The 23,443-nt window shown below is 36.4% G+C and overlaps 1 protein-coding gene across 1 annotated transcript in view; it reads right to left on the minus strand.

Annotated features, from left to right (window-relative positions):
• The window catches only part of LOC136039568 (uncharacterized), an 89,343-nt gene extending 66,873 nt beyond the window's left edge, over window positions 1-22,470 (minus strand). The window contains exon 1 of the mRNA XM_065723409.1: window positions 21,909-22,470. Coding sequence (XP_065579481.1) covers window positions 21,909-22,060 — 152 coding nt within the window. The 5' untranslated portion in view covers window positions 22,061-22,470. The remainder of the gene's footprint in view (window positions 1-21,908) is intronic.
• Window positions 22,471-23,443: the final 973 nt, after the last annotated feature.

A 23,443-nucleotide genomic window follows, 5' to 3' on the forward strand; every position in this document is an offset into this window, starting at 1 on the left:
TTCTTTATACACCTTTTATTTCACTTTTGCTTGTCAAACATCAGGCAAGGATAAAAGGCCCACTCTCAATAAAGGGAATGAGAAGTCACACTTTAAATATGTTTTTAAATGAACCTATGTTTTTCATCTAGTCTAGATCTAACTGCTTTATAACTTAGAATATAAGTTTAATAACAACAAAAAATATCTACTTTTATAAGATTTAGGTTGGGTCGAAAGATATTTAAACTTATTCACCTCAACTTAACCTTACAGTTGAGAGGGCGCCCACTTTCAGAAATCACATACACCAGATGGCACGAATGTGCCAAATGTGGCATAAACTGTGTCAAGTCTGAGTAACTGCGCGGCACATGTAGTGGTTTGAGATGTGCAGATGTGGTAGAAAGCGGGCACCCCCTCAATTACGCTTAAATTTTGTGGGTATCTGCACCGTCACGATGGTGAGTTGTGCCAGGGTTGTTTTAATTCAAAAATACATAATTGAAATAACGAAATTATTCATACTTTGAAATTGTTAATACTTTTGCTTTGATACTATCATACCATGTTGGGGAATGTGATGAACATTAACATGATGCTGCCCATTGTAATTGTGACTCTCTTCAACTCTCTATTTTTGGGCATGATGGTATAAGAGAGTGAGCTAAAAGGAAGGAAAAGGCGCCCTTCAATCAGGTCTTGAGAATAAATGTTTTTTATAGTAAATACGTATTAAAACAAACAATTAAAGTATAATTTCAACTATAGCCAACAGAGAACAGAGCTAAAGCAACGAGAGTAACTTCCTACACTCTTTCAGAGAGTGAAACTCTCTGAAACTCTCTACACTCTTTCAGTCATTCAAAACCTTATCAAAGCGTTTCTTCAACTCTCTCTTTTTGGGCATGATGGTATAAGAGAGTGAGCTAATAGGGAACAAAAAGGCACCCTTAGATCAGACCTTGAGAGTAAATATTTTTTTAAGCAAATTTGTATTTTAATACCAATAGTTACAATATAATTTCAACTTAATCAAACAGAGATCACAATTAAAGTAGTAAGAGTAATATTCGAACGTTTTTGGGATTTTAATACCATAGGATTCAATACTCCTTCAGAAACCCATTTAAAACCTTTTTGAAGCGGTCTTGATGGTATGAGAAAGTATGAACCGAATGGAATGGTAAAGGTGCCCTTACATCAGGCGTGGACAGTACTAAGGGAATATTTTTCGGGGGGGGGGAGAGTATGATGCCATAGAATAATCGATCTTAGGTCGAGAATTTTTTTTTTCTGGGGCTGTTTGTCCAGCAGATATTAGAAAACACCAATTTGTATATATAACGGCAGTAGAAACGACAAAACTTCTTTGGTATTAAAAATCCAAGTCCTAAGTTTTGCTTGCGCTAAATTAATAATGCTTTATGGTACTTGATATTTACCAAGTGACATATAGCGATCGCAATTTTTGTCGGTCTCTTTGTCTATCTGTCTGTCGGGCCCGGTTTTGCTAGTTCGGGAATCAAGATAAGCTAGGACAATGAAAGTTGGCGGGACATATCAGGGACCAGGCCAGATTAAATTAAAAATAGTCGTTTTCCCGATTCGACCATCTTGGGGGGAGTGGAGGGATGGTTAATTCGGAAAAATTAGAAAAAATGAGGCATTTTTAACGTGCGAACGGGTGATTAGACCTTAATTAAATTTTACATTTAGAAGGAGCTCGTGTCTCAAAGCTGTTATTCTAAATTCCGACCGGATCCAGTGAGATTGGGGGGAGTTGGAGAAGGAAACCAGATATCTTGGAAAACGCTAAGAGTGGAGACATTAGGAGGAAACTCGGTGGTAAGAATAAGCACAATACCTAGATACGTGATTGACATAACCCGACCACATCTGCTCTCTTTGGGGAAGTTGGAGGGAGGCATAATTCGGTAATACGGAAAAAATTAGAAAAAAGGACGTATTTTTAACTTACGAACGGGTGATCAGATCTTAATGAAATCTGATATTTAGAAGGAACTCGTGTCTCAGAGCTTTTATTTTAAATCCCGACCGGATCCAGTGTCATTGGGGGGGGGAGTTGGAGTGGGAAACCGGAAATCTTGTACAACGCTTAAAGTGGTCATATCCGGATGAAACTTGGTGGGAAGAATGAGTACCCTAGATACGTGATTGACATAATCAGATCGGATCCGCTCTCTATGGGGGAAGTTAGAAGGGAGGGGGGTTAATTCGGAAAAAATTGAAAAAATGAGGTATTTTTAAGTTACGATTTTGTGATTGGATTTTTATGAAATTTAATTTTAGAAGGATCGCGTGTCTCAGAAATCTTATTTTAAATCCTGACTGGATCCGGTGGCATTGGGGGAAGTTGGAGGCGGAGACCGAAAATCTTGGAAAATGCTTGTAGGGGAGAGATCGGGATGAAACTTGGTGGAAAGATTGAGCACAAGTCCTAAATATTTGATTGACATAACCGGATTAGGTATTTTTAACTTACGAACGGGTGATCGGATCTTAGTGAAATTTGATATTTCGAAGGTCCTCGTGTCTCTCTAAGCTCTTATTTTGAATCCTGAAACAAAATCTTGGAAATCGGAAATCTTGAATATTTGAATATCTTTGAATATTTTGAAACAGAAATCTTGGAAATTGGAAATCTTGGAAAACTCTTAGAGTGGAGAGATCGGGATTAAACTTGATGGGAATATTAAGTACAAGTTCTAGATACGTGATTGACATAACCGGACCGGATTCACTCTCTTTGGGGGCGTTAGGGGGATTTCTAGTGCTTTGGCGAGTTTGAGAATAAGTACAAATTATACCGTGATTGACATAAGCGGACCGGATCAAATCTCTTTGGGGAGTTGGAGGTATTTCTAGTTCTGTGACGAGTTCGATGCTCCTTGACGTGCTAGGACGATGAAATCGATAACTCTAGTACCGAGTCTAATTTTAGGTTCCGACCACGTCAAAAGTGCCATATGGGCTCTTGGCTCTTGTTTTAATTGGCAGGTACTCGGTCCGTTGCAAATCTGTGTACCATTCGACGTGCTGAAAACAGCCATATTTGTTTTTAAGTTTAAGTTCCTCAGAGTTTCTATCAGCCAATATTTATTTTAAATTTATATTTATTATCCTGTAGAAGGGATCGCCCCTAGTGATCACGGTGAAGGGATCACCGAAACTTTCAAAAAAGGAAAGAAGGAGTATTTCCCGACAAAGATACATCAACATTACAAAATAATATCTCACGAAATAAAATTTTCTTCAGATCGAATAGAACCACATAGAATTGTCGAGGGGTTGCGAAAGTCAAAATCATGAACACCATTTGGCGCAAGAAACGCGTAAGGAGATGCACCACGCATGGTGGAGGGAATGGCTCTTACGAGTGGGGCTTTCTTTGGCAGACACTAATTTTCATAGGGATTATTTTCCCTAGTGCATACTGTTTTTCTAATAGTAAGTTTACAAGTCAAGTTACTTCGAATATTCTGTAATATTACATCATTTCATTTATTTTCCTGCAATGTCTAAAAGGCTTGTTTCCGCCGTAGTGACAGTTTCTATCAATTTTTTGTTAGCTCCCGAAAACAACATTGTTGTAGAAAATTCGTGACAGCGCATTAACTGAAAATTTTCAAACGAAACCTTGGAATGCAGAATTAGACTTAAATTAAACAATATTTCATACTTTGAGTAAAGCATAACTATGCAGCACAAAACAGTAAATCATAAAAGTAGTTTATATTTATTTCTTAAATGAAGAAATTTGCGAGTTTTATTTTTAATCTTCAATCTTTTTTCGTAATTCCGGAAGAATATCAATCAACAATTTTCTCTAACAGCGTTTTAAGTTGTCAGAGATATTACTAATATGTTTTTTATAGATAGCAGAAAGGAGCCTTGAATAGGCTCCCCCTATTAAATAAGCTCCCCCTATGAAATAGGCTCCCATAATAGAAATTACGCTAGTGACGTAAGCAGTAAGGTCATTTTGTTATACAAGCTTAACGGCATATCTCGCGTGAATTCACTAAATGTGTCTAATTCATATGCCAGGATAAAACATAGGCGAAGAACCAAACGTCAACAATCATAAACCTTGAATAACAGTTTCCTGGAGTGTCTTACTATTACGAACCTCTAAATGCCTAGGACCGCTATAACGGTTCTAGACATAATAAGTTTTAACTTGTTGGCACTACTATAGTAATTAAAATCTTAAGGGTTAAAGTCATAAATACTTGATCATATCCTGCGCGCAAATTCAGTTGTTGTTTCACTAGCGCTAGCTTTGTAGTACGCTAAGGTGGCCCTAGGTAGGGGTAGATATTTCTCCCTGCACTCCTGGCAATAGAGCCAGTAAAGTCGGGGCAGTTTTTATTGCTGACCTTCAACTAAGGTCAATGCCTTTTTATGCTCTTTTCAAATATGATAATCACTTTACTAGGAAATCCAATTTTAAGCCCTTTACAGACGCTCAAAAATGATTCCTCTTTTTTTAGATATCAGTCATGGCTAGGTGCTTACCTCCTCGCAAAAAACTTTCTCTCTATGGAAATACTGAGCCGGAAAACACCCTAGCGATAAATACTTCCCCTCTCCTCCCCCACGGCTGGTTGGTCGCCAATCTCTTGCACCTTATAAAAAAGGACCAGAACTCTCAAGTTCTGATCGAATGAGCATCCTCCGAAGTTTCTACGACCATGAGGTGGAGGTAGAGACAAGAGAAGGGCAATCCCACTCCAATACGGAATAAATTGTGCTCGTTTTTGGGCTAAATGTTATTTTTTACTTTCATATTAAGAATATTCCTGAAAATCAAGAGGGATTAAAAATCAATTTCACATTTTTGATATGTTTTTAATTTTTTGTACCCCCTTCCCACCAACAAAAAAAATTCCCCGTGCAAAAGTCCTGGATATGGCCCTAGGGATTATAAAGCAATTTCTAACTCCATCCTCCCCTCGCCTCTCCCTTAGAACTAATTCTATATTTATCTGAAGACTCAATGAGAGTTGGGATATTTTAGCATCAAAATGAACTCTTTGAGGTATCTCCCTCCCTCCCTAACTAGCCTAAATAATTTTAAGGTCTAAAAAAATTCTACTGTCTTTGGTAAATTCCGTGTTGTTTTACAGGTCCAACCATTTGCATTTAAGATCTTTAAACCTCTGCAATGGGGTACTCTGATTGTTCTGTAGTTAGGGAGGTAGGGAGGGAAGGGGTAGTCACGCCTTCCTCACCCCAGCCTCCATCTCATGGTCGTAGAAGCTTCGGAGGGTGCTCATTAAGTCAGAAATTGAAAGTCCTTTTGTATGAGTTGAAAGTGATAGGAGACCAGCCAGCCGTGGCGGGGGGGGGATATTTTACGCGGGGGTATTTTCTGGTGGGGGTATTTTTTGCCAGGAGGTTTTACCGTCGGCTCCCACTGCTTATATACTGCTAACTCTTGTTTAACCCGCTTAAACTCCTCAAATTGAATTGACTGACGAGATTGATAATTTAAAAAATGCTTGGGAAATATATAATTCGGGCTATATGTTTGCACATGAGAGTGGTGGGGGTAAAGTATAGTGGAGCTGCAATTGAAATGTGTTAACTACAAATATTCTACCTATAATGAATTAAGAATTACTGTCCTAAACCCTTTTATATAGCAAAAAAGGAGAAGAGTATCTTAGCTAAACCATAGAGCCTAAAATTGAGTTTTTAATCAAAGTGATTATTGCGGTCGGAAAATGCATTAAAAATGGCATCTTCACCTTCTTCTTCAGTCAGTAATATAAACTGCCCCAAATTCACCGTAGAGCCTTGCGAGATATGATGTGATGTTGCATTTGATTTATTGTTTATTTTTGTTTGTTTATTATTTATGATAAGGCAAATGAAATAGACAATTGTAACTTCGGCAATAGTTGGTTCCTTTAAAAATAGTGTTTTATCAAGAAAGGAAATATAAACAGGTTAGGTATATAACTTCTTAGACCCCACTGTCTTTACAATTTCATTTTGCTCTATTTGAGGGTCCCAAATTTCAGAAACCATGTACAAGAGCAGACGCATGCTAAGCATGGTGAAATCCTGCCAAGCGTGGTGGAATTGTGCCAAGCGTGGTAGAAGTGTGCCATCTGTGGCAAAACTGTGCAGTAAACTTCGTGCCCTGTGATGAACACCAGGTGGCGGAAAGTGTGTGACCCCTCGTTCTAATTGTAGACAAGTCAGGTAAACACAAGCAAATTATATGGTACTGATACCGACACACAAGAAGACTAAAGAGTAGAATGTCGAAAAAAACTTTGAAGAAGGGTTTATTAATTACATAGCCAAACTGTAAAATATACTTTAACTAATAAAAGAAAAAAAAATCGCATGCTGACCAATGGTCTGCGCTGCGCAGGTTCCGATCTCCCGATTCGATGCCTTCAGCCGGGAGTACAATGAGTGGTTGGGGGCAAACCATTGGACAAACTGTAAGATATCCTGGGTTTTAAATATAAGATTTCTAACCTCTATACTAATTTCAATCTATGCCTTTTTCGAATACCCTGGCAACCATACCCTGGCAACCTGAATAGCCTGGCAACCTGGCATTAGTATATAAGTAATACTGAGAAATCAATCAACCTCATTCTGTAACAGAAAGGCCATATCTAACTTGGAAATGTTCAAAATTACAACCAAAATTACACGTACGTGAAGAAGTTAACGCCTATCTTATAGGCCGTATCAAGAGAGATAGGGGGTTCGCCTCCCCCCCCCCGAAAAGTTTGTCAGATTCGAAGAAACGTAACAAAAATGAATGTAAACAAGATTTGATGCGTTTTTAAGATTTGTTCGTACCCCCCTCACCGAAAAAATCCTAATGCACCCCCCCACCCCCGACAAAAATCTGGATACGGCCTTGCCTATCGTCCCTACGGTTTTTCAGGCAAAATCCGCCGAGTGAAAATAGCTGTTCGTTAAGCATTTTTAAGAAAAAAGAACCTTGAGAACACATCACAAATTTGTTTATATGCGTTTTCTTGTGTTTTTACGAGTCAGACAACTTTTTGGAAGGGGGTTCAAACTCCCATCCCCCCTAGATATGGTCTTGGCCGGCGTCATTATAACATAATTTTGAGAATGTGCAACTTTACACCTCTTTTTGAAAAATAACAGCCAAGTATTAATATAATTGCCTTGAGTTATCGAAAATTAGGAGCTATTGAATTACGATGATTTAATATTAATTGATATGTATTATTATTAGTAATTGTGTTCTGATTTTGGACAACCGAACAGTTCCCACCTTTTTAAAGCACTACAATTTTGAGTCGTAGCCCCCCATCTTTAATTTTTTTTGCTTTAAACACTGTACTCGCTTGACAGACCTTTTCGCAAACTCTTCAGAACCTATAGTTAATCAAACAGTTCGTGGTAACAAACTGTGGTAAGGAGCGACCTGGCTCAATAGTAACCAAAACACTAAAAAATGGAATTTTGATACCAATAGCTACATCAAAAGAAACGAATTTTACTGCTGATTTTAAATATATAATTTTCATCAAGTTTAGTTTAACCCATCGAAAGTTACGAGCCTGAGAAAATTTGCCTTATTTTAGAATATAGGGGTAAACACCCCCTAAAAGTCATAGAATCTTAACGAAAATCACACCATCAGATTCAGAATATCAAAGAACACTATAGTAGAAGTTTCAAGCTCCTATCTACAAAAATGTGTAATTTTGTATTTTTTGCCAGAAGGCAGATCACGGATGCATATTTATTTTTTTATTTGTTTTTTTGTTTTCTTTTTTTCCCAGGGGTGATCGTATCGACCCAGTAGTCCTAGAATATTCAAAGAGGGCTAATTCTAACGGAAATGAAAAGTTCTAATGCCCTTTTAAAGTGACCAAAACAATTGGACGGCCCCTAGGCCCCCTCCCACGCTAATTATTTTCCCAGAGTCACTGAATCAAAACACTGAGATTGCCGTTTTATTCAGCATAGTCGAAAAACCTTATAACTATGTCTTTGGGGACGACTTACTCCCCTACAGTCCCCGTGGGAGGGGCTACAAGTTACAAACTTTGACCAGTGCTTACATATAGTAATGGTTTTTAGGAAGTGTACAGACGTTTTCAGGGGGATTTTTTTGGTTGGGGGAATGGGTTGAGAAGAGGGGGATATGCTGGGGGAGCTTCCCATAGAGCAATTTTTCATGAGGGAAGACAATTTCCATGAAGGGAGCACAGGGTTTTCAAGCATTATTAAAAGAAAAGCAATGAAAAAATAAATATGAAAAGTTTTTTCAACTGAAAGTAAGGAGCAGAATTAAAACTTAAAACGAACAGAAATTATTACACACATGAGGGGTCAACCTTCTCTTAATACCTCGCTTTTTACGCTAAAGTGTTTTAGTAATTTCAACTATTTATTCTACGGCCTTTGTGATTCAGGGGCCATTCTTAAGGAATTGGGACAAAATTAAAGCTTTAGTGTAAAGAGCCAGGTACTGACGCGGGGATGAACCCCCTCATATACATAATAAAAACATACGAATACAGAAGTTCGTTACGTAAGCCAATTTCTAAGTTACGCATATCTTTTCCTAATAAAAACATTCGTAAAAAATTAAAAGCTCTAGTTGCCTTTTTAAGTTACCAAAAAAATGGAGGGCAACTAGACCTCCTCGCTCGCTCCTTTTTTTCTCAAAATCATTCGATCAGAACAATGAGAAAGCCTTTTAGCCAATAAAATAAATATGCAAATTTCGTTTATTATTCATCTGCGGTGAGCCAAAATCAAAATATGCATTAATTCAAAAACGATCAGAAAATAAATAAAAAAAAAACAAGTTTTTTAACTGAAAGTAAGGAACAACATTAAAACTTAAAACGAGCAGAAATTACTTCATATACGAAAGGGGCTGCTCCCTTATTAACACCCAGCTCTTTACGCTAAAGTTTTTTACTGTTTTAAAAAGTAGAGTTGAGAGAAAGAGCCAAACTATTGCGTAAAGAGCTGGGCGTTAATGAGGGAGCAGCCCCTTTCATACACGAAGTAATTTCTGCTCGTTGTAAGTTTTAATGTCGCTCCTTACTTTCAGTTAAAAAAAAACTTTTTTTTATTTAATCTTTTAAAGTACCAAGAATAGTGAACCTGAAATTTGATTGTTGGAATTAGTTAAGCGGGAAGTTACATAATCAGATATATCTTAAATATTAGGAAAAAGGGAGATCAACTTTTAATAATAGACCTTCATTTGAGGCTACGCAGTTTTTGGTATTAGCGGGCACAAAATAAAAAAAAAAACACCTTAAAATCAGCAAAAATTAAGCCAAAACACATAGCAGCCTAAGAAGGTTTAGCTTTCCTTTGAAGGTAGGGTTGTCTTTAATTACAGATTGTTAATGTTTAAATTTTTAAGGACAAAGAGCGTCATCGAAATTAACTAACTAGTTTGTTTACTTATTTTCACAGTTCAGCGTGGCAACACTAACAAAAATGTGATACTACCATAAAACTTTGTAATTTTGAAACAACCAGCTTAAAAATCAAAATTGTTATTTTCCGTTATGAATACACCTAAGGAATTTTAAAATGAATTATAATTTGTTGTGTTTTAAAATTTGAAATTAACATTAAGCCACCTGTAATTTAGTCGAAGATCAATTAAATCTCTTTCAATTACATACATTTTAACTGAAAACCAAAATACGTTGGAATATTCCAAGCAAGCCTGCATCCAGGATTTTTTTTTTTTTGGGGGGGGGGGGGTACAAAAGAATTTTTGGGGGGAGTTCACAAAAACTTAAAAACGCATCAAAAATTTGTTTATATTCATTTTGTTACGTTTTTACGAGCCAGACAAACATTCTGGGGGGGGGGGGATTTGAACCATCTAACCCTCCTTATGTGGTCTTGGTTCCAAGTATGTCCTAGCTTAATTTCACAACGGTTTATGATTCTTCTTGAAAACGACGGCCAGATCGAGAATTTTTGGAAAAAGCCTATTATCAGAAGCGATCATTGACTTTTGGAACACATCCATAATACAAAATTCTTCATTATGATATCCAATAGTTTACAAATGCTTTCATATTTTATTGACAATGAATCATCTTTATCGACAATAATTAACTTAACCTTAACCATGTAATTGTTCAGATAATTTTATCGCTAACAATTAACCTTGCTAAGAAGGATTAGGTGTCAGTGGCATATATTCAAAAAATCGTAAAAAGGTAAAAGAGGAAAATTTAATCAATCATAAAAAAATTACACATATTAGCTTAAATACCAGAAGTAATATGTACCGAATTTTTTTTCTTTTTTGTATCATAGCATTCACGGCACCATGAATTAGCTGGGAATATCGTGCTAGTTTCGAAAATTAGGTAATTATTAGTAGCATAGATAAAGTATACCCAGACAACAGACAAAGATTTTCAGAAGACAATGCAGCCTCAAAAGATTTGAAAACAGCTGATAATTTTTGACTTGTCCTGATCAAAAATAGTGGTGGCCCTCAAAAGAATATAGAGTCAGAACCTTGCAACAACTACCAGTTGTTGCTGTCCACTTTGATTTGATTCTAATCAAATCAAAATGTTTTAAAAACCTAGCTTTAAAAAAAAAGGTAGGCTAAAACCACGATTGAAAAAACAATTTTCTTAACCGAAGTTAAGACTGTGGTTAGTCTGTCTTCTATACAATATTCTAATACGTTAGAGATGTGGAAGAAATTGATAGGAGCTTCAGAAAAAAAAATTGTCTGATACAATTTAGGCTTTGATCCACTCCTGACACTGCCACTCATCTAACTCCATGACTTTCCAATACAGCAGAAAGACCATTATCTATGAATTTACCAAAAACTTCCAATGTCTGAAGACGTATCCCATCCGTCCATCTGAATATTATGAATAGAACTCAAATCATAATTTATTAAATATTCTACTGATTCTAATTTCCAATTGAAACTGTGATGATCATGAAGAAAATTATGTCAATGTTTTTTGTCTTATTTTCTTGCTCTCTACTTATGTCTGCCTATTTTCCTCAAAATGTTTTATTTCGCGTCTTCATATAGTTCCTGCGAAAAAAAAACCTGATCCTTTTCCTTACGTATGCCAAGACGCTTTTCTGCTACTGTATGTCCGGACTGTGAATGTCCGAAATCGGGTTAATGTCGAAATTTACCGGTGAATGTCCGAATTTTTTTTCTCTCTTAGATTCAATTAGCTTTGCCGATCAGCTTTGTCAGTCGTATGCAAGCTTCGATAGTAAAACTTAAAGTTATTTATTAGGTTAAATTGAGTTATAAATGTCTGAAATGGGTTAAAACCCCAACATAACCTATCTCGTCACCATCAAACCTTGTATAAGACTGAAAAAGTTTTTCTCAGGCTAGTGGACAGGGTTGCCTAGTGCGTTGACAAAATGTGAAAAGAGCCAATTTCTAAATAAAATTTCATTTGCCAGACCTGTTTGAGCTTTGAAGAGATTAACGCAACTGGTTGTATTTATTCAGTTTAGATCTATTTTACATTGTCATTCTGTAGCGAAAGCTATTTAAAATAAGGATATAAAATTGCTTATGATTGGCCAGAAAATAGCCATTGAGAATAAGATTTGCATTCTAATGAATCTTAAGTTTTCCAGTGTAATAAGATTATCTAATGTCCCTGACTTTCAGCTCTGAAAACAATAATATGATGTTATACAACCAGTATCTTAATCCAGAGACCCGGCCAATTTTCTTAAGTCAGTACGTTTTAATAAATTGAGAGCAACTTTCTACATAGTTGGCAAGTCTTTCCTGTTTTGTTTCATGTTCCAAGGAGAAGGGGACAAAATACTTTCGCAAAACTTACAACAGGTAACATACTACTTTTTTTAGTTTTTTTTTTTTTTGTTAAAGGCCCGTTTACAATGAGATTATATTTAGCGCTAATTTGAGCCAATCACATTTTTCATAGAATTTTCTGATTGATCGAAAAATTTTGATTGGCTCAAATTGGCGCTAGCTAAATTTCGAAATTAACAAAATCTCATTGTGATTAGGTCTTAACACAACTAGCGATGATGATAAACAAAAAGAAAACCTATGTATATTAATCTACAGTACAGGCTGGACTAGAATACGGTCAATTCAGTACTGTAGAAAAGAAGATTTTCAGTAAGAGAACCTGGATCTTCTTTCCCATCAGTAAATTTGCACTTCATTCTCTACAAATTGCATATTATTTTATTTCAGAAACTAATCATTAGGCTAAACTTGGATCTGGAAGGCTTCCGTCACCAAAAATTTGACGGTCGACCATTGTTTTGGAGACAAACAAGGAGGTAATGACAGATTCTAATGTTAAGTTAGCCGCAACAGCAAGTGTGTAATGTTCGGCAGTGCCCTGCTCAACTTGTTTGTTTGCTTTTTTTTGGTTTTAATAATGAAATTTTGCCACCCCTTCTCACATGTTTTTACTTTTAAGGTTGACCGTCTACACTTGCTATATTCTTTGGTATAATAAATCTATCTGTACAGCATAATAAATGTTTCCAATCAAGGCCGTATCCAGGGGGGTAGAGGGTTTGAACCCCCTCCCGAAATGTTTTATCCGACTTGTAAAAATTGAACACATTTTATACGTATTTTAATGTTTTTCGTTACCCCCTCTCCCCAAACGACAGCATTCCCCAAAACAAAAATACAGGATATGGCTCTGTCTCCAACACATATCAATTTCAAAATAGTCCCCAAATTTCGATAGTTTTCGTTTGTTTTTGCCCGATGATTAAAATTCAATAAAAATTTAGGCACTCCATTGTATCTATATTATCATATTTAATTTGAGAATAGTAGGGTTTTTTCTTTATTCCGAAGCCGATTTTTGAGGTGACTCTAATTTAACCTAATGTAATGTTTAAAACGTAGTAAAAAGTTGCTCATGACCTTTTAAAAGCAGTCCTGCTTTCAGTTGCAATCCTGCATAATGACTTCACCGAGTCAAGCAATAATCCTCCCACTTTCTCAGAACACACTGTCTTAATGTGACCTCAATAGAAAAAATATGGAAGGCTAGCGTATCCTTCTACATTCGGTCTGGAAAACGATCCAGTTCCGTCCAAAAATCTATTTCAGCCAATGTTAGTGCTAGTTTGAGCTAGGAGAGGTCGCTCCATCTTGCTATTACATAAAAAAAACTAGGTTTTTTTTAACTGAAAGTAAGGAGCGACATTAAAACTTAAAACGAACAGAAATTACTCCGTATATGAAATGGATTGTTCCCTCCGCAATCCCTCGCTCTTTACGCTAAAGCTTTTAATTGTTTTAAAAAGCAGAATTGTGGCAAAGAGTCAAACTTTAGCGTAAAGAGCGAGGGATTCCGGAGGGAACAATCCATTTCATATACGGAGTAATTTCTGTTCGTTTTAAGTTTTAATGTCGCTCCTTACTTTCAGTTAAAAAAAAACCTAGTTTTTTTTATGTAATTTCTGAACGTTTTTGAATTAATGCATGTTTGATTTTGACTCTCCACACGTAAACTATTCAAACGAAATTTGCATATTAATTCCTTTTTTGGCTAAATGGTTTTCTCTTAGTTTTGATCATACGATTTTGAGAAATATGGGATGGGGAAGGAGGCCTAGTTGCCATGCAATTTTTCGGTTACATAAAAAGGCAACCATTAATTTTAATTTTAACGAATTTTTTTATTAGCAAAAAATATACGTAACTTTAGAATTAACTTACGTAACAAACTTTTATATTCTTTAATTATTATTATGTATATGAGGGGGTTTGTACCCTCGTTAATACCTCGTTCTTTACACTAAATCGTAAGTTTTGTCCCAATTCTTTAAGAATGACCCCTGAATCAGAAAGGCCGTAGAATAAATAGTTGAAATTACTAAAAATACTTTAGCATAAAGAGCGAGGTATTTATCTCCTCCTAAATACCTCGCTCTTTATGCTAAAGTATTTTTAGAACCCCTCATATGCGTAATAATCTCTGTTCGTTTTAAGTTTCAATGCTACTTCTTCCTTTCATTTGAAAAAACGTTTTCATGTTTATTTTTCATTGTTTTCTTATAGTAATGCTAGAGAATCCTGCGCCCTTTTCATTGAATTTTTCTTCCCCCATGACAGATTCCTCCAAGGAAAGATCCTCCAACATAGCCCCCTCTCCTCAGCCCCACCCCCAAACAAAATAAAATCCCCCTGAAAACGTCTGTACACTTCCCAATAACCATTACTATATGTAAACACTGGTCAAAGTTTGTAACTTGCAGCCCCTCCCCCAGGGATTCTGGGGGAGTAAGTCATCCCCAAAGACATAGTTATTATGGTTTTCGACTATGCTGAACAAAATGGCTATCTCAAAATTTTGATCCGTTGACTTTGGGAAAAAATGAGCGTGGGAGGGGGCCTAAATGCCCTCCAATTTTTTTGGTCACTTAAAAAGGGCACTAGAACTTTTCATTTCCGTTAGAATGAGCCCTCTTGCGACATTCTAGGACCACTTGGTCGATATGATGACCCCTGGGAAAAAAAAACAAAAACAAAAAAACAAACAAATAAACACGCACCCGTGATTTGTCTTCTGGCAAAAAATACAAAATTCCACATTTTTGTAGACAGGAGCTTGAAACTTCTACAGTAGGGTTCTCTGATACGCTGAATCTGATTGTGTCATTTTCACTAAGATCCTACGACTTTTAGGGGGTGTTTCCTCCTATTTTCCTAAATAAGGCAAATTTTCTCAGGCTCGTAACTTTTGATGGGTAAGACTAAACTTGATGAAACTTATATATTTAAAATCAGCATTAAAATGCGATTCTTTTGATGTAGCTATCGATATCAAAATTCAATTTTTTAGAGATTTGGTTACTATTGAGCCGGGTCGCTCCTTACTACAGTTCGTTACCACGAACTGTTTGATAATCAGCACTTTATTACAATAAACTTCTGCTAGCACTCTACCGCGAGTACTCACGGCACTAGTTCAGCTTGAGTGCAGAGTATCTTGGGTAGTCACGGAATGGATTTCTCCTCTCTTGTCCAGCAAAACGCTTAACAGAGCATGATAGTCACAGTCCTCATAGTCCATCATCATCCATCATAGTCCATGTCTACACGGACTGCATCCAAAGTCCTTCCAGCCTAATACTTCACATAGGCGTTCCATTTATTTCTGAATATTCCTCTTGGATGGGGCTTCTCACGTTCAAAACGATGCAAAAATATTTTCGATTTCTTGGACAACCTAGTTCGGTAGAAATGCCCAACGCGGTAAATTTTCTAGTGGTCTTTCAATTGAGCCCAAATCGTGTCCACAGACACCGCTTCTATCATGTTCTAAGAATGAGTTATCACAAAAATATGCACAGGGTCAAATTATTTGAGTCCCCTACAATGGTCGGTACTTCTGTATTACAGTGACTCCACTCAGGAAGTGAAGTTAGGTTCATCATAATGAAATATAACTAAATATGATAAAAATGTTTAGTGAAAAAATAATGGAAACTACTAGGAAGAAGTATGGAAAGCAAGCAACCCAGAACGCTTTATATCAAATATCTAACCTGACCAAAATACCTGCTCTATATACTAAATCTATATATATAAAAATAAGTTGTTTGTCTGTGTGTCTGTCGACTGACGTCATGTTTGTGTGTCGACTGACGTCATGTTTGTCGACTGACGTCATTATAAGGATTGAGCTGTATGTCGTCATGAAGTTGTTTGTCGACTGACGTCATGTTTGTCAACTGATGAAATTACAGACCGGGACACCGGGACACAGGAAATATAAATGACGACCGGGACACTCAAAGAGAAATTACAGACTGGGACACCGGGACACAAATCACGACCGGGACATATAAATGACGACCGGGACACAGGGACACAACTAGAACGGGGACGCCGGGGGGCACAAGGGGATATATAAATGACGACGGGGACACAGGGAATGTTCGATTAGCAATCACCATCAACAAAGCTCAAGGGCAATCATTAGAATAATGAGGTATAGATCTGAATACAGATTGTTTTTCCCATGGACAATTATATGTTGCATGTTCAAGAGTCAGTAAACCTGACAATCTATTTATATGCACAGAGAATGGGACAGCGAAGAATGTTGTATATTCGCAAGTTTTATGTAGTTAAAAACATATATATATATATATATATATATATATATATATATATATATATATATATATATATATATATATATATATATATATATATATATATATATATATATATATATATATATATATATATATATATATATATATATATATATATATATATATATATATATATATATATATATATATACATATATGTATACATATATATATATATACATATATATATATATATATATATATATATATATATATATATATATATATATATATATATATATATATATATATATATATATATATATATATATATACATATATGTATATATATATATATATATATATATATATATATATATATATATATATATATATATATATATATATATATATATATATATATATTCACAGGTGGGACACAATGGCGCGTAATTAATATGGCGCGTAACGACTTACGCGTGCGGGGGGGCCTGGGGGGGCGCGAAGCGCCCCCACCAACTAGGTGTTGGGTGGCGCATAGCGCCACCCCAACAGCTAGTATTTAATAAAAATATAGGCTACCTATATAGAATCTCACTCTGCCCAAGCAAGTGGTTCCAAATACAGACAGACAAATCGGTTTTACGCAGATAGATCAGATCAAGCTTCTTTAGTGGGGTTGCTATAATACATAAGCACCTAATGGTCTTCCAGTTGAGCCCTAGTCGTATCCGCAGACACCACTTCTATCATGTTCTAAGGAATGAGTTATCACAAAAACATGCGCAAGGCCCAACTATTCAAGTCCCCTACAACTGAGGGCCTTTTTTCCACTATTACTGTCGCTGGCAATAGTTAATCTGACATATCCTATTAAAGCATAAGATGTAGAACCTTTATTCAATAGGTTTATTCCATATTTTTCATTACACTAGAAACGGCCCACAAGACAAACATGTTTGTTTAATTCTTTTATTGTGGAAGTCCAAATTTTGAATAAGCTTTAGGGGAGCCTCTCCATATATTTGAATAAATGTAAATTACTTCTAAGCCGTTTCTATAAGAAAACCTCAGACCTCAACCGCAGACCTCAGATTAAATTCTCTGGGGCTTTCAGAGGCACCAATTGTGTCTGAAGTTTACCTTGTATTAGCTAAATTATATTGCCAATAACTCAGATTGTAGAGATCAGTGAATACAGCTCGTCCAAAAAGGATGTCAAAAACTTACCATAAAAAAAAGAAAAAAAAGGAGAACAGTCAACAATCATCTCGAAGATTTGAAGATTTGCCGATGCTATTTCATTGTCATTTTCTAGCTGAACTGAGGCATATGATAATGCACAAAAATACTGTTATTACTCCATTTAATTTCTTTACAGCCAAATAGAGAGTGTGTAGCTTCTAGTCAATTTATTATTAATTATAATTTCAAACATCGCTGACCGACAGGTTTTAACAAATACGTTGGAACACTTATATCAACACGTTACCGATTGGATTAAAAAAAGTTAGCCAAGTACGAATGGCAGCACTAGACCCTTAAGGTCCAAACCAGCGGTGATGATCTCTATTTCGTGGGAGGGTTGGGGGCCAGCCATCCTGAGCTTTTACACACCCTTCCTGCTTACCTTCCCCAGATTTCTACAGGTACCCTTTCAGAGCTGGGTCGACTCTGGCTGAGCTTGCAGTCTCACCACTGACTCCCATACCAAATTAAATAACTGGTTACGACAGGGATCGAACCCGTTCCCCTTAGACAAAGGATTGTCAAACCAGCACGCCAACCACTTAGCCAGGATATCTTAGCAATTGGATTGCTTAGTTAAAAGGGAACAACGGTTTGAATACAAACAAAACGGTTAAAATGGTTAGATACAACCAAATATAACAGAAGCAAAACGGTTAAAATACAACCAAAAAAAGAGACATGGTGCTGCCATCCCTGAATATTTGCTCCAACTCACCTTGCTCAGAACTCAATCCGTTACTCTAATTACTAGAAGTCTTGGGATGGCAAGCTGCTATTTTGCTATGATTACAAATTTAGGGAAGGACGGAGAGTGAATTATAAGCAATTATTTATCGTTATTGTTGTCAGTAATTTATTGCTCCCAGTTTGACAATATTTGTCTTTGAAAGATCAGCACCGCCGGTTCGGACCTTAAGGGTCTAGTGCTGTCATTCTTACTTTTACTAGCTTTTTTTTAAATCCAATCGGTAACGCGTTGGTATAAGTGTTCCAACATATTTGTTAAAACCTGTCGGTCAGCGGTGTTTGAACTTATAATTCTGGTAATTCTGTTGGGTTCTTTACTTTCACACACTGAGCAGTAAACAACAGAAGTTACTGTTAATTATTACAGATACAGTATCCCGATAAGGATAGTTTGAATGTAAAAGGCTGGGAATGCTCAGGTACCCTGCTAGGGTTCTAGGTCCCTACTCCACTATAAACTTAATTCCCCTGCTCCACTATAAGCTTAATTTTTCGAACATACAGCCGAAGAAAAAATCTTGATCTCACGTTCTCATAGCGGATATATTTCTCATGACTTCATCTAGTCAGAGCTGTGATGGTGAGTAACTTCGAGTGGTGACCCTCACGGTAGTCTTAGATTAGCAGCAAATATTACTTTCGAAAAGAATTCTGAGGAAACATGGAAAGAGACTACGCGGCCATGTTGGCTTCAAACGGCTTAGCAGTGATAGCAGCAGGAATCATCCCTAATCAAAAGAACGTCTTCTTCTCCTATGTAGTGAGGTATACAAAACCCCACTGATACAAACCTCCAGAGTATAGAGGTATACTCTACACTGGAATAATCACGTTTGGGTGATCCATAGCTATAAAAGCTACTTTTCACCGTTGAGCCACCCCTCCCTAGTATCAATGTTTTGGGCTTGTTCCCGTTTATTAATTGCTTTATCTTTTTCCAAAAATAATGAACTATGAGGAACAGCTCAACTTTGTTTCCATTCTTTTGGAATTAACAAAGCGTGAACGCTGAAAGTTGGTCCGTTTTTTTTAAGGTTTTTGAAGGTTATATATCTTTGAACCCAGCCTTAGACTGAGTGCAAGAGACTTTATTAGGTAGATCTTTTCAAAAAAAAACGGACTAAAAAACTAAAAGTTTTCTTTGTGGAGTGTAAAAATCGTGAGACTCAGTAGAACAAATGCTGGTTAAAAAAGTTTCCAGTGAAAATTATTAGCGACAGTCAATGAAGTGCTGGAGACGGACGTGAACTTTAAAATAAGTATTGAAGGCCGGGTCTGCTGTAAATACACCTGGATTAATCGACAAATGCCAATTTTAGCTTGATAAGCTCTATTTATGTCCATTCAGATGATTAAAAGCTGTTGGTCGTTATTAAAAAAAGGTAACAACATTTGGGCATCGGAAATGGGTAGCACACATGGTAGATATTCAGTTCTTTTCCTGGGCCTTAACGACGCTCCAAACGTCACTTTCTACGCTGACACATGCTTGCTTGTGAGCAAACTGTCGTTTCAAGGTTAGTTCGATTCTGAAACAAGAGTTTATATTCTTTATCTTTGAATTTCTATATTATTCGCAATTTAAAAAATATCCTATTCATCTAGGCGACAAGCTTAAAAAAATTCTCTTAAAAAAAGCTCGAAAAAATTCGCTTAAAAAAAAGAGAGGAAAGCACAGAGTTCAGAAAGAAATCCCGGGAAGTCTTATTTTCCTGTTCTCGACCCTCTAAGAAAGGACAGAATGCCTCCGCCCCCTTCCCCTGGAGGCACCCACGTAATAACTTCAGGACAAAAATAAATCTAAATATAATACGTAGCCAACGAACTTCAGTTTATAGTAACAAACCTACCAGCTGATTGTATAATGAAAAATAACCCCTTCAGGTACCCGTTGCATAGGGTCGCAGTATTGTTTTCAGAGCTGAAGATTAGTAATTGGCTGGGAGTTACTAATAAATTAAATTTTAGAAAAAATGTTTTTTTATAAAAAAAAAAATGTCACTTCTAGAAAAATGTCAACGTCTAGGCGTGTAGTATTGACTTTTTGTCACTTTCAATTCAAAACGAACATAAACTATTGCTATTTTGATAAGGCTTTTAGCCTTTACCCAAAAAAAGAGTCAAGAGGGGTGTGCTCTAATTAGGCCTAACCTATCACCAGCCACCACCAGCCCTACAAACAGCTCAGCTTGTTAGCGTAGTTTAAATGCTATGCTCGGAAAAAAGATCAATCTCTTTGTTCCCTTTTCTCGTCTTTATTAACTTGAAGTATAACACGATATAACACGGAATAAAGATAGTATAACACGGAGTACTATCTTTAAAACGAAATAGATCATGATTCTGAAGAAGAATATTGAATTATCGTTCAGCTGACAATCGATATCAAAGTCACGTACAGTACTTAGATTAATATACAGTATAGTTCATATATATATTTATAATGTGTTACAGGTTCATCTCAGTTTACTATAAGACCTCTCTTTATGTCTTACAATAGCACCCTAGATAGTTAAGATACATCTTAAAATTTCTACACAGAATTCATTCAGCAGCAACCACTATTGTTTAAAGTGACTAAAAACCGGAAAAAATAGCCGTTTTCTGCCCCATGTAGCCGGATTTAGCTGTACTTAGGGTCAGTGGCGTAATTTTGTCGAAAACCTGAGGGAAGGGCAAAGTTGGGGCCAATTTTTCTATATCAAGTGTAAATGATAGTGAAAACTGAAAAATGAGTCATATATTACTATAAAGGCAAAGATATACTAACGAAAACTGACCTGTTTCTCTGGATGCTTGAATTACACAATTAATTTTGACAAGATTTATTTTCAGTAACTAAATTTCAGCTTGGGGGCAAAGCCGGCAAACTGAGGTCTGAAGGGGGCAAACTTGTTGATTGAGGAGGCAAATGCCCCCTTCCCTTGCCCATAGCAAATTACGCCCCTAATCACGGTAAGTTCAATTGTAGATGCTAATCTCTAGGAACATAAAATTTTCGAAAACACAGAAATGTTAAATTGTGGAGGTTAAGCACGGAGAAAAAGGAGATTGGACTTCCCTCCAGCAGCGATATTTTGCAACTCCCCATAATTTAGAAAAAATCCTTTTAAGGGGAGCAGGCGTACTACATTGATTCCAGAAATTCAGTTTAAGGCAGCCGGCGGAGGGGCCAGCCCTAATTCCATATATTTATCTCCACAGTCTGCTCCTAAAAGCACAATTGAGTCATCAAGGACCGGGCTATACCACGGGTCATACACATATTATCAATTAAGTGGCAGAAGTAGCCATTAAAATACTACAGAAAAAAAAGAAACAGAAAACGAGTTTCAATAGATACATTTTTTGACTCCCAGAATATTGAGATAGCTAAAAAATAGACCTACTCTTAGAAGCAGAATTTCATCCCGAATCCTTTTATAGCATTTTTCAATCAAAAATTTACTTTACCCCCCCCCCCTTAATGGTCAATTATTAGGTATATACCCTGAATTGTGCATATGCAAAGCATTTTCCGTATGTTTGATAAACCGTTAAATCAACTTTAAGAAGAGTGAAGCAGGGTAAATTAATTACATACATATGGTTCAGGGCACAGATTTGACCAATAGAGGGGGGGGGGGTTAAAGTAAATTTTTAACAGAATGAATTTTATATTTGAGTTCAGGAAGAAATTCTGTTGCTTATACTAAACCTATTTCTTAGCTAGTCTATCTCAATAATATGGGAGTCGAACAACTTGCCTGTCAGGGTTGACAAACTTCCGACGGAAATTAGTAAAAGCTACTTACGGTCTCCTGGCATTCCCAAAAATTTCATCCTGATGAAGTCGCGCAGCGATCCGACCATCCTTAGCTCTATAGACACCCAGCAACACTCCAACAGTCACAACAAACACAAGAGTTAAAGGTAATATCCATTTAACTCGACGTATAAAATCCATATTCAATTATACCTTACTTCAGTATTTCAATGTCAGGAATGTCACCTAATTAAGCCACCACCTATTAACTTGTGCTCTTCATGCTAGTTTTTGCTCAGAAAATTTAATGAAAGCTTCATAAACACTGGAGTGTCTTTTAATACTTGTTTATGCTTCGTTATTTTTCGGCAGTATTTTCAGTTTATACCTCCACAAATACAATATGGTAAGTAGTTAATATTCTTAATTTCTAGTACCGACTTCGTGTTATATTTACCGTGTTGTATAGGTGTAAAGATACTCTCCGTTTCTTAAGTTATTTGGGACAAGTCCAAGAAATCCGATTGCTTTTTAGACAAGATTTAAACTAAATTTAATTTAGATTAGTGGTTTTTTGACTTGGATTTACCGAGTTACAAAAGTGACTGAGATTGTTTTCCTTTTGGGTATATACCCGGAAACCGGTTTTTTGGGTAGGGTGCCAAGTATGAAAAGTTTTAGAGATAGCGCACTTTGAGCTTATTAATAATGGTTCCAAAGTAACAATACCATAATAAGATCTTCATTCTGCATTACACTAGCGCGCCCACGGAGGGTCTTATGTCATCAGTGCACCCTCCCTCCTTACAAGAGTTGTGTTATTCTGTATACTTCTAAATACCAGGCTGCTGAATTGTCAAGAATACGATACTGACTCCAACTCCTATAGGATTTTAGTATGTTTGATTCATACTCCTTTGGTATGATTCTTACCTGAATTCTACAGTTTCTGGGCATCAAACTCATACTCCCGCTTTAAACAAACACTTTCTATTTATCAAAATTTGAGTTTTAATAGTTATATGGATACTACATGGACCTTGTTCTAAGAGCAATCCTAAAAATATTAAGGACAGAATAATCATGTTTTAAAGATGAAAAATGTGTACAAGTCCAATGAATTATTCAGGCAACATTAAAACAAATCTGAAGAGAGTGGGGCTCCTTGTGACCCATTGGGAAAACTTTGAACCTTCCCCTCCCTTCCCTTTGAGAGCAAGTATGTATCATAATAAAATTTTCAGCTACTGGCCCTCAATAACAAATTAGATTGTTGACTAAATGTTTAAATTTTGAAAATGAAAGTAACTAGTACATTTTTTACTTCCTTCGATGCGTATTTTGAGTCAACAAATGCCAACGTACCACATATTGTTATCGGTGGGATCAGTGGAGGCAATAGGCTAAGAAAGGATTTATGGGAGTTTGGAACTTCTCGGGAGGGTGCAAGAGGAAAGATTTGAATAGACTGGGATAGACGAGGAGTGTGCGTGGTTGTGTTTACATTAGTTGGCTTGGTGCTGTAGTGAGCTGTTGTAGTAGGAGTAGTCGATATCCATTCCATCAACTAACGGCGATCTTTCA

The sequence above is a fragment of the Artemia franciscana genome, chromosome 19 (genome assembly GCF_032884065.1).
Source record: "Artemia franciscana chromosome 19, ASM3288406v1, whole genome shotgun sequence".
Lineage (NCBI taxonomy): Eukaryota > Metazoa > Arthropoda > Branchiopoda > Anostraca > Artemiidae > Artemia > Artemia franciscana.